This window comes from Pelophylax lessonae (genome assembly GCF_965119305.1).
Source record: "Pelophylax lessonae genome assembly, chromosome: 2".
Classification (NCBI taxonomy): domain Eukaryota; kingdom Metazoa; phylum Chordata; class Amphibia; order Anura; family Ranidae; genus Pelophylax; species Pelophylax lessonae.
The window spans coordinates 450,308,140-450,320,750 of record NC_138769.1 but is presented as its reverse complement, the minus strand read 5'-3'; the positions used below and the strand labels follow the sequence as shown (position 1 = coordinate 450,320,750).

Here is a 12,611-nt window from a genome sequence, read left to right as displayed (position 1 = left end):
TCCCAAAGGGGTTCTATCGGGTTGAGGTCAGGACTCTGTGCAGGCCATTCAAGTTCCTCCACCCCAAACTTGCTCATCCATATCTTTATTAAACTTGATTTGTGAACTGGTATAAATAATTTGGTAGAGGGGGGATTATGGTGTGGGGTTGTTTTTCAGGGGTTTGGCTTTGCCCCTTAGTGTCAGTGAAAGGAACTCTTAAGGCGTCAGCATACCAAGACATTTTGGACAATTTCATGCCACCAACTTTGTGGGAACAGTTTGGGGATGGCCCCTTCCAGTTCCAACATGACTGCGCACCAGTGCACAAAGCAAGGTCCATAAAGACATGAATGAGCGAGTTTGGGGTGGAGTAACTTGACTGGCCTGCACAGAGTCCTGACCTCAACCTGATAGAACACCTTTGGGATGAATTAGAGTGGATACTGCAAGCCAGGCCTTCTCAACCACATCAGTGCCTGACCTCATAAATGGGCTTCTGGAAGAATGTCCAAACATTCCCAAAGACACACTCCTAAACCTTGTGGACAGCTTTCCCAGAAGGGTTGAAGCTGTTATAGCAGCAAAGCTGCAATTCAGTATTGAACCCTACTGACTAAGACTGGGATGCCATTAAAGTTCATGTGCCAGTAAAGGCAGGCTTTCAAATACTTTTGGTAATATAGTGTATATATGGATAACAGCCAGTATATGTATCACCATAGTGACAGAGAAAGCACATCTAGCAGTCATTATACTAGTATCAATTAAACTAACTTCCACTTCCTCAATCCTTGCCTAGGCAAAGATTGCTTCCCCCCCTCCTCACCCCTGTCACATGTTCCAGGAGACTGCAGTACTAGTCTCACTACACCGTACCATCTTCTATCACATGCACAGTGGGGAACCGGCCGACTGTGATCCATCAAGAAGTCACAGCTGGCTGCCAAATTCACGATAGCAATGCTGGGAACACGCAGTAATGAAAGAAATGGATGCGGAAAGACAGCGCTGGAATCCATAGACTGGTAAGTAACTGCTGACTTTTAATTAAAAAAAGAAAAAAATGGGTTAAGGTCCTCTTTAAAACTGTCTCTTCATTTTGATGTGAACAGTTTTAAACAGAGCCCTGTGGTTATTTTCATTCATCTTAACTCAATCCTTCCAGCCCTTTAAGAACTTCTAAATGCCAGGAGGCAGGCATTGGGTCATGTGACTGCTGTGGTTGGCTGTCACAGCGGTAACATGATCGGAAAGCTCCCAATCGCATGTATGTGTTGGTAGCTTCCTCATCCTCACCGGCAACTGTCCAGGAAGCGCGCATGCTCTCAGCACAGAAAAGTGTATACATACGGTCTTCTGCTGTTAAAGCCCACCTGTCGAGAGACCACATATATGCCTATCATCGGCAGGAAGAGGTAAACCATAAATCTTTGTTATATGGCACTTACTGTATAGTATACTATATATGCAATATAGTATACACTGTTTTGTGTAGGGAGACTTTTATGCTGGTTTACTAAAAAAGCTGAAAATGTTCACTCAAAAAAAAAAAAAATGAAGATTCTCTTCAACTTATCCAGTAATGTGTAATGCAGATAATTGACTTTTCTTTTTATCTGCACATAATTGGATAATTAAATTAAATATTCACTTTTTTGAATGAACGTTTTCAACTCCTTTAGTAAACTAGCCTCGGTGTATGAGCTTGGATCATTGATAGGGCAGCTAATTTCAAGCCTCTGATTCCCAACTACCCTCAAGCTAAAGTTTTCAGACACAAAATATATCAAGCTAAATAGGGGATACAAATAAATTTAAATTTAAAGTAAAGTAATCCCTAACAAGTAACTTCACTCATTTGCTTCCTTTTGGTCTGTTAAAAAAAAAACATTATATATGTTCTGTACGATAAGTGCGGAAAAAAAAGAAAACTGTTAATCCTGCCAGAAATCTTGTGAGCTGATAACTATCTGTGCTATATGTGCTACAATCTTATCAGATAGTATTGTTCCCAACTATCTCTGTGGACTCCAAAACACCCCCCTACTCTTTTATGGAGATAGGGAGATGGGAAGGTGTTCTGTAGTCCTAACACATTACTGCAGGTTAAGAAGAAGGAGTAAAAATAAAAGTCTGAAAAAAGGTTTAGATACACTTTATTATTAAATATTGAGATTCTTGTACACATTTGGTCAATACTGGTTCTATTAAAAGCATAAGCAATATGTATACTCATCATTGTGTACCAGATTTATAGCAGCAAGAGGATAAAACATTAATGGTTATGTCCTGCTGTTAATGTAAATACCCAGGTATTTATAAGTAAAGTAAGTTTCTGTTGCTGATTAGTAATAGTTGGCTGATAGTAGTACTGGTTGTGGAACCTAATTTAATATTTCTGGCATACTAATGTTATGGTTACACAGACAATTTATAATATACAGCTAGCAGAGTTTGATTCTATTTCCTGATACTAAGACTAAAGAGTTAGTGTTAAATGTACGTGTATACACTGTATAGGAAACAGTAGGCCATCCATCTAGTATATAGTTATATAAATCTATATACACAATACACTTTCCTGTGTAATTAGTATGCAGTTTGCTGCATGACACTGACTCAGTGACTTCACCTGGCTAATTTGTGAAATATTATTACATTTAGTAGATATTTATTTGGTCCTGTATGCCAAATGTACAAAAATCGGCCTTGATAATGCCATGGTGTACTTATGCTCAGGTGCACTTGAAAGCATACAAATCATCTAGTGACCTTTGAAATTGCTTAGAAAATGCAGACCAAAATAAATGCACAAGACAATTTAGTGTGAGCATACCTCCACACATTGTATCCAGATTCAGGTCCTAATAGAATATACAAAATAAGGCTTGGGTGGTTTTTGAAAGCAATGGGCTTGTGTGCAAGATCATAAGTTGGGTATTTCTGCCTGAGAAAAAGAGTGTGGCATGTGCAGCATGCCGCAGCAATAACTGGTTGTGGTTGTCATTACAGTGAATATTGGGAGTGTTTTAAAAGAAGTGCAGGGGCCAGTAGTAAGTGATGCAAAGGTTTGGTAGTAAGTGACACAGAGATCAGGGGTCAGTAGTAAGTGATGCATAGTTCTTGGCTCAGGTGTATAGGACGCAGAGTTCAGGGTTGTGATAAAGTAATACAGGGTTCAGGGGTCAGTAGTAAGTGACTCAGAGTAAGTGACTTTGAATTCAAGGGGTCGGGAATAAGTGATGTAGAGCTCAGGAGTAAGTAACGCAGAGTTCAAGGGTAAGTGATGCAGACTTCAGAGGTCAGGAGTAAGTGATGCAGAGTTCAGGGGTCAGGAGTAAGCTGTGATCAAGGCTTTGTGATGAAATATGTAAACTGTTTTTATCCACCTATATGTAGCAATAAAGATTATTCATTTTACTGGATTCTGGAGCTGCCGGCTACCTTTTCTTCTGAACGTCAGGAATAAGTGACGCAGAGTTCAGGGGTTAGGGGTAAGTGATGCAAACTTCAGAGGTCAGGAGTAAGTGATGCAGAGTTCAGGGGTCAAGAGTAAGTGATGCAGAGTTCAGGGGTCAGGAGTAAGTGACGAAGAGTTCAGACCTCAGAAGTAAGTGACCTTCTACCCCACAATACAGCCAAAGAGACTTCCCCTGCACAGCTTGCAACCATTCTCCATGGACTCATAGTGATTCCTTCTGACCTCTGTGTGGGCTCTTATCCTCCTATGGCCAGGTCCTCAGCAGTGGCCTATCACAGACCTCCCCCCAGAATCACAGACCTCCCCCCAGAAACAGAAATCTCTCCCCCCGGCACACTCCCTGCCCCAGCAGGACCTAATCTCCTACCTATATACAAGCCCGGGATAGATCTTTGCTGCAGATGTGAGTAACAATCACAGCCGCAGCAAAAACACAGAATGGAACAGCATTTCCCCACACTTATTGTTGTGCAAAGTGTGATGACACAGTGGGCTCATTATGCTTTTAGTTTTAATAATTCAGCAACATTCATATAACAAAGCTAAACACTGTAACAGTCTTTAGGAACCTCTTGATCTGTTTGAAAAAAAAGTGACATGACAAATCTGTGACCTTTTTAGAGCAGAAAAGAGTGTCATTGGCCATATGTTGTGATCCTCCAGTGCTCCCATCCTGGCATCTGATAATACAGTCTTGCAATAGTGGTTGTTGAGCTAACTATATTCCTAGTGAACACAACAATCCCCACTTGAACATCAGACTGTTTCCCCATATCAGTACAAACAGTGTTTGAGTAATGTTTTCAAAACCATGTAGCTTAAATGTACAATTTGCCCTTAGTTCTCTGCATTATGGAGCAGTGCCAATATTCTGATGTACATTTTATCTCCGTGGAATTCTCCATTAAACTCTGGCTTTTATCGCCTCTGGGATGTCATCTAACCTGTGACAATTCAGGTTGTCTAGCTGTAGAAGTGCTCTGGTATATTGTATTTCAGAAACTGCCATGTTTTATGTCATCTTCATTCTGTTAACAGCTGGTTGTGGCTTACCTTGCGCAGGATCGCCCGGCCATGCAGCTGTATCAACCAGGAGCTCGCAGTCGCATAACTACAGGATTTACAAGTAAATATGTAGAAGAGGCTTATTGCAGAAAGAATGATGCAGACAATATATCAGGACGAAGCTCAGAGAAGAGTGAAGGTGCTGGGTAAAACATACATGCTAAGAAGAAACTGCTGTGTTCTAGTGCTCTGTCCTATATAAGACAGTGGGGGCCTTAAACATTGGACTATTCAACATTAAGCCAAACCACATCTTGCCTGCCTCATTCTTTCCCTAGAAAGGAAAGTGAAATAATGTTCTTTGCAGAGTTTTGTTCACCCTCTTAGTGCCAAAGAGCTCCTAATAAATTTTACCACATACAATTTGTGATGTCTACGTTCTTTTCAGAGGTTTAAAAGTAACTTGGTTCCATTAAACTATTTAAATCAACATCATTACAAGCTATTTTACCCAATAATCATAAATAGGACAATTCCCCCTCGAGACTTCAGACTGTAAACTCCTTTGAGATCTGGGATTGAAGTGGATGGCGCTATGTTGTCTGTCAAAGTGGTGTGAAATGTGTACAGCATTGGTGTGCGCAGCCTATTGCATTAGGGTGTGCACAGAGCACAAACACACATGCATGTATATCAGCAGAGCAGTGGGCACTGTCAGTAGTTTTTATCTTTTTATTTCTATTATTATTTTCTACAATTTTATTTTTTAAATTATTTTTTACAATATTATTTTATATTACTTTATTTTTTACAATTTTGTAGGAGCCCCATTGAGTGGCTTTGGTGAAATATCAAGGGTCCACACAAACCCCTGATGTCTGACTTTTGAGAAAGGGACTAAGAACAGAGATTTCCCAGTCCTTTTCTCTGCAGTCTCAGCTGCACTGGACAGTGAACGAATGGGAAGTGCTCTTTGCTGAACGGCTTCCTTTTCATTCACAAAATGAAGCATAATAAACATAGTTTACTATGCTTCAGTTAAGACTGAACACAGGAGCGATTGGTACACCCACTGTGTTCATTCAGGTAATGAAATATTTACCGGCCCCTTTTCCCGCTCTCCATCCTAAAACATTCCCTGAAGCAGCCAGCAGGAAAGGAGAGGAGGGAAGCTGGCAGCACTGCAGGGGGGAGACAGGGGGCAGGGGGAATCGGCACTGCATGGGGTAATGTGGGTAGGCTCAGGCACACTCTGTGCGCACGCCTATGGTGTACAGTAAGTGCTATATAAATCAGGAAGATAAACACTGATCTTTGTGCTATTAATTGCTCTACTAATTGCACTTACAGGAAGTGAAGACATCTTTTATATGAACGGACTGATGCGGACATGGGGCCTTACAGTGGACTGTGCCGTCGGTACAAATATTTTTTAATGCAAATGCCATACCTGCTGGTCTTATCTGTCACCCATGAAGCCTGTCCCAAATACTCCCAAGTGTTTAAATCCCTTAGTCCTGGTTTATTTACCATCTTACACCTTTCTCTCACAGTATGTCTGGAATTGTACATAGAGCACAAAGCTTGATGTCTGCTGCATTGGGAGCTGAAGTAACAATGATTATTCATCAACAACCTTTAACCATCTGTTTCTGGCAAGTTGACCGTCATCAGTACAGTTTAAAGAAACCATGGCTCTAAAATCTAGATATGCAATGTCAGTAGACATTGCATATCTAGATTTTAGTAAGGCTTTTGACACTGTCCCACATAGAAGACTTATCAATAAACTGCAGTCATTGAGCATGGACTCCCATATTGTTGAGTGGATTAGGCAGTGGCTGAGTGACAGACAACAGAGGGTTGTAGTCAATGGAGAACATTCAGAACAAGGTCATGTTACCAGTGGGGTACCTCAGGGATCTGTACTGGGACCAATTTTGTTTAATATCTTCATAAGTGATATTGCAAAAGGCCTCGATGGTAAGGTTTGTCTTTTTGCTGATGACACAAAGATATGTAACAGGGTTGATGTTCCTGGAGGGAAACGCCAAATGGAAAAGGATTTAGGAAAACTAGAAGAATGGTCAGAACTCTGGCAACTGAAATTTAATGTGGATAAGTGCAAGATAATGCACCTGGGGCGTAAAAACCCAAGGGCAGAATATAGAATATTTGACACAGTCCTGACCTCAGTATCTGAGGAAAGGGATTTAGGAGTAATTATTTCAGAAGACTTAAAGGTGGGAAGACAATGTAATAGAGCAGCACGAAATGCCAGCAGAATGCTTGGATGTATAGGGAGAGGTATAAGCAGTAGAAAGAGAGAAGTGCTTATGCCGCTGTACAGAACACTGGTGAGACCTCACTTGGAGTATTGTGCGCAGTACTGGAGGCCATATCTCCAGAAGGATATAGATACTCTAGAGAGAGTTCAGAGAAGAGCTACTAAACTAGTACATGGATTGCAGGAAAAAACTTACCAGGAAAGGTTAAAGGACCTTAACATGTATAGCTTGGAAGAAAGAAGAGACAGAGGGGATATGATAGAAACTTTTAAATACATAAAGGGAATCAACTCGGTAAAGGAGGAGAGCATATTTAAAAGAAGAAAAACTACCACAAGAGGACACAGTTTTAAATTAGAGGGGCAAAGGTTTAAAAGTAATATGAGGAAGTATTACTTTACTGAGAGAGTAGTGGATGCATGGAATAACCTTCCTGCAGAAGTGGTAGCTGCAAATACAGTGAAGGAGTTTAAGCATGCATGGGATAGGCATAAGGCTATCCTTCATATAAGATAGGGCCAGGGACTATTCATAGGATTCAGATATATTGGGCAGACTAGATGGGCCAAATGGTTCTTATCTGCCGACACATTCTATGTTTCTATGGCTCCTTTGTATGAGGGCTTGTGGACCACCAGATAGGTTATTAAGGGTTGGACTTGGCATGGAGAAGCCAAAGAGCCCTCCACTGAACCAGGGGGAAGAACAGCCATCATAAAGTGCATATTTGGGGAAAAGAAACATATTTAGTACATCTCTGGAAAAAAAATGCACATTTTTCTACTCCAGCACAAACACTTCACTTCATAGTATCCATGTCAACAGTTAGAAAATAAAGGAATTTTCCCTGAGCTTAGTGAATGTGGTGAAATTTCACTTTGTAAAGAATACTCAATCACATGCAAGCAAATATTTTTTTGTTTTGTTTTTATTTTCCTTGCACATAATTGGGTATTCACGGCATTCACTAAGATCAGGGAAAATTCCTTTTTTTTTCTTATTGTTGACATGGATAGTAGGGAGTGAAGTGTTTGTGCTGAAGTGCTGAACTCACAGGTAGCATGGACACAGGAGAGTGGGATGTGTGTGCTAGTAAACAGATCTCATTGTTGGCAATAGATGTTAGGGTGTAAGCTGTGTGTGTTGGAGTGCAGATATCTTCCTGTGTGTACAGTTCCTCTTTTCTGGCTCTTCATGTCTGGTGTGTGCAGGAATTAGTGACTTTAAGAATTTTTAGGCATTATAGATGTAATTATTAGACAACAAATTGAATGTCATACAGTAATCTATATGTCATTTTTCTTCCACTTCTTTTTCCCTATTACAATAAATTAGTCAGTAATGAGTACTGCAACAGACTTAAGCCCCGTACACACGCAGCAATTGTTGGCCGACCGATCGGCTGTCTTTTGTCCAGTGTTGTTGTGTCAGTTGAAATGTGCTCTAGGCTGCACACAAATTTTGTCGGCCAACAACAACCAACTGCAGAAGTGATGTCATGTTCTGGTCTACTTTTCTTGTGTTTTTTCTTCACTGAGCATGCCCAGTCTTGATCATCTGATTTTTGTCGGCCGAAATCTGTACTGACTGAGAAACAATCGGCCGTTCTGCTGACGGCCAACAAAAATTTTATAGCCTGCACACCAGATTTTGTTCGGCCGAAAAGTCGCAGTCGGTTGTCGGAAGCATCATACTAACAAGCCGATAATCGGCCGATCGGGCGGCGGCCGAAAATTCACGGCCAACAATCGGTCAGTGTGTACGGGCCTTTAGTAATGTAACTGTTGGTATAGAATCAAAGGGTAGTTGGAAGTTCAAAAAGGTCTCCTGCACACAGAAAAGCCAAGACATGTTACCTGCAGAATATCATTACAGAAAGTTAGCATTTCCAATCATTTTTCCAGATAAATATCCCAGATGATAATCCCAGATGAACAATATTTTTAGATTGATCTGAATGGCTGATTTGTATATTCCAGTTGAGCTTTACACACAAATAACAGAAAAAGAAACTGAGCTTTCAGTGTCCACAATATAAATGTCAAACTTTAGTGGGTTGAGGTGACTTCACTACCAGTTCATACAGACTCAAAATGCTATTTGCACTGTAGATAAGCAGTCTTCTAATTTTATGTTTTCATAAGCTACATTTGCATACTAATAGAGTATTTTACAATATAAGTATTATTTTAGCTTCGCTTAGTCTTCTAAAACAAAGTGTTTCTTCTTCTGTGCATCCAGACTGGACGTCCAGTTTTCAAATTCACTTTGCTGGTCTTCACTGAAACTGAACCACCTTTTCTTCTAACAGCATTAATATTTATCTCCGGCCTTGGTTTGATTTTTTCCCAGAATTCCTCGCTGTTGCATAGCTGCATTAGAAATGTTAACACAAAACAATAACCATTGTGCAAGAATGCGTACTGTGTATAAAATATTATAAACATTGCATAAAAAAGCTTTACTGTTATTGCAGGTGTATAATGAACCAAGAAGGGACCATTTAGTAAAGTATGATATTAGGATATGTGGAAATAAATAGCATTAAATTGTATTAATTTGGTCAACACTTAGGGGCCTATGGATAAACAGTTTGCAGAACCAAGGTGACACACATCCACTCAGCTACAACAAAACTTGCCGTATTTTATGTTATATCGTTCGATCGTGTGATCGAAGCGCCATCTAGTTGGCAAAATTCCTTTGTATCCATACAGATTCTTAAAAAAAAGAAAGAAAATCTTCTCCCTGCAAGTTATCGCCATAATGTGCTAGTAGGCATCACATACTAGCACACTATGAAAGACTTACCTGAAAACAAAGCCCTCCAGCAGCGCTGTCCCTGCTGATATGGTTTCCATCTTCACCGGGTCTTCCTTCCGGGTTTGCGAGTTGCGGCCATATGATTGGCCGAGCCACAACGTTGTCACTCCCACGCATGCACGTCGGAGTCAGGGCCACAGGACAGCTCTCTCAATGGACGGCACGCCATTCAGTGAGAGTGCAGTGCACATGTGCCAATGACATCACCACCGTTGTTTAGGTAAATGTCTCCTAAACTCTACATGTTTAGGAGGTATTTACCATACCTACAGGTAAGCCTTATAGGTTTACCTATGGGTATAAATACAAAAAACACCTTTACTACCACTTTAAAAACAAAAAGTGCATTTGGGCCACTAAATGGTGCTTTGATCATCTGAGGCAGTTCTATGACATACAATATAGCAAGCTTTGTTTCAGCTGAGCGGATGTGTGTCACATACGTTTGGTAAACTGTTTATACATAAACCCCCTTTTCTTCGCATACCAATATCCTGAAAAAAAAGAGGTTGTTCAATTTAAACTAGAAAAGAAATTAGGCACAACATTCATGCCATTGCCAATATCAAATAATCAATTTTCACCTTTGAGTTTATGGAAAACGAAACAAGAGTTCTGATTGGCTGACACTGCTAGTCTCTTCAATTTTTATTTTCTTTTTCCAGTTTTATTGCATTAACTCACAGTTCTCTTCCCGAGAAGTAATATATGTAAACATTTTAATCAAACAAGTAAAATCACACATACTGCATGTAAACGTTAGGGGATCCTGCGTGGTGACATTGGTTGGAGGATACTGTGGTAAAGAGAACAGACTCCTTTTGCACCTGCTCTGGGGGAGCATGGTACTGAGATCCCTGAATCACTCCCAAAGGAGATATAGCTAATTTGTTTACCCATCGAGTGCTGACTGGAAATGTTAAGGCTCTAGCACTGAAAGAGTATACACTTTGGGGTTTATTTACTAAAGCTAGAGAGTGCAAAATTAGTCACATTTATGCATAGAGGTCTAGTTTTGGGAGACTCCATATGCTCTCGTCTTGCATGTTTTTCCAGTGATGTATTCTCACCGCATATCATGTTCTATGTTTTTTATTCCTGTATGTTATTTCTAACTTGTATGTCTTCAATAAATTTATATATTTTTACATTTGTGCATATACTTTTACTTTTTTGATGGTCAATTGCCTTTAAAGTCCCGCCCCCAGGGGAACTTTTTCTTTTTCCAAGTTCATATTAGGGATGTCGGCAATTTTCCATCAAGACACCATCGCCCAAGCATAATCTATATTCATTTATGCATAGAAACCAATCAGCTTCTAACCTCAGCTTATTCAATTAGGCTTTGGCAATAAATCCTGAAAGCTGATTGATTTCTTTGCAGAATTCTGACTAATTTTGCACTCTCTAGCTTTAGTAAATAAACCCCTTTGTGTCTGAGAAAAAGGATGAGAAGAAGATGTGAAGATCATGGTATTGAAATTGATGTGTATTTTGCTTGTGAAAGATGAGAAAACAGTTGACTGTTATTTCTGCATCCTCCAATTGTGTGGACACGAGTGTTAATTTTGGCATCAAATTTTCGATTTAGTTTTAGTCATAGTCTTTTGACTAAAATGCTGTTTTAGTCCCATTTTAGTCATCTGCAATTGTTTTAATCATATTTAGTCAACTAAAATATTCAGTACATTTTAGTCAACTAAAATAATTTTAGTCATCTAAAATCTAATGGGTTTAAGCGTTTCTCTAGGATTTCCAAAGTCATTATATACTCCTGGAGAAAAAAAAATCTAATATCATGTTATTATTTATGGTATTAAGGTTTGAAATAACTCACTTACAGAGATACAGATTTAGCCTCTCTGGGCGGTCTGAGGAGGCCTGTAATGCTGCACAGTGCTCTGGACGGTGGTCTGAGGAGGCCTGTAATTCACAGTTCTCTGAACGTAGTCTGAGGAGGCCTGCAATGCTGCACAGTGCTCTGGACAATAGTCTGAAGAGGCCTGTAATTCACAGTGCTCTGGACGGTGGTCTGAGGAGGCTTGTAATGTTGCACAGTGCTCTGGATGATGGTCTAAGGAGGCCTGTAATGCCGCACAGTGCTCTGGACTGTGGTCTGAGGAAGCCTTTAATGCACACAGTGCTCTGGATAGTGGTCTAAGGAGGCCTGTAATGCTGCATATTGCTCTGGACGGTGGTCTGAGGAGGCCTGTAATGCTGCATAGTTATCTGGATGGTGGTCTGAGGCGGCCTATAATGCACACAGTGCTCTGGACATGGAGAGTCTGAGGAGAAGGCCTGTAATGCATTGCACATAGTGCTCTGGATGGCCTGAGGAGGCTTGTAGGGCACACAGTGCTCTGAGGAGGCCTGTAATTCTGCACATTGCTCTGGACTATATTCTGAGGAGGCCTGTAATGCTACACAGTGCTCTGGACGGCGGTCTGAGGAGGCTTGTAATGCACAATGCTCTGGATGGTCTGAGGAGGCCTGTAATTCTGCACAGTGCCCTGGATAGTGGTCTGAGAAAGCTTGTAATACTGCACAGTGCTCTGGACGGTGGTCTGAGGTGGCCTGTAATTCACAGTTCTCTGGACGTAGTCTGAGGAGGCCTGTAATGCTGCACAGTGCTCTGGACAATGCATTGCACACAGTGCTCTGGACGGCCTGAGGAGGCTTGTAGAGCACACAGTGCTCTGGACAGTGGTCTGAGGAGGCCTATAATGCACAGTGCTCTGGACAGATCTGAGAGGCCTGTAAAGCACAGTGCTCTGGGACGGTCGTCTGAGAGGTCTGTAATGCTGCACAGTGTTCTGGATGTTGGGCTAAGAGGAGGTCTGTAATGCACAGTGCTGTGCATGCTGGTGGTCAGAGGAAGCCTGTAATGCATACAGTTCTCTGGGTGGTGGTCTGTGGGGAGGTCTGTAACATAAACATTCACAGTAACAGTGCTCTGCTCTGGACGGTCGTGAGTCGGGACTTTGGTCAGGAGGCCTGTAATGCACAGTGCTGCTCTGGACAGTCATCTGGGG

General features: G+C 41.0%; 2 protein-coding genes across 2 annotated transcripts in view; one reads left to right on the top strand and one right to left on the bottom strand.

The window, feature by feature from the left end:
* The window catches only part of UPF3A (UPF3A regulator of nonsense mediated mRNA decay), a 66,429-nt gene extending 61,538 nt beyond the window's left edge, over nt 1-4,891 (top strand). The window contains exon 10 of the mRNA XM_082246009.1: nt 4,526-4,891. Coding sequence (XP_082102135.1) covers nt 4,526-4,678 — 153 coding nt within the window. The 3' untranslated portion in view covers nt 4,679-4,891. The remainder of the gene's footprint in view (nt 1-4,525) is intronic.
* Nucleotides 4,892-8,963: 4,072 nt separating this feature from the next.
* The window catches only part of LOC309547498 (F-box only protein 36-like), a gene marked incomplete at both ends in the record, with an annotated part of 44,894 nt that continues 41,246 nt past the window's right edge, over nt 8,964-12,611 (bottom strand). The window contains one exon of the mRNA XM_082247369.1: nt 8,964-9,128. Coding sequence (XP_082103495.1) covers nt 8,964-9,128 — 165 coding nt within the window. The remainder of the gene's footprint in view (nt 9,129-12,611) is intronic.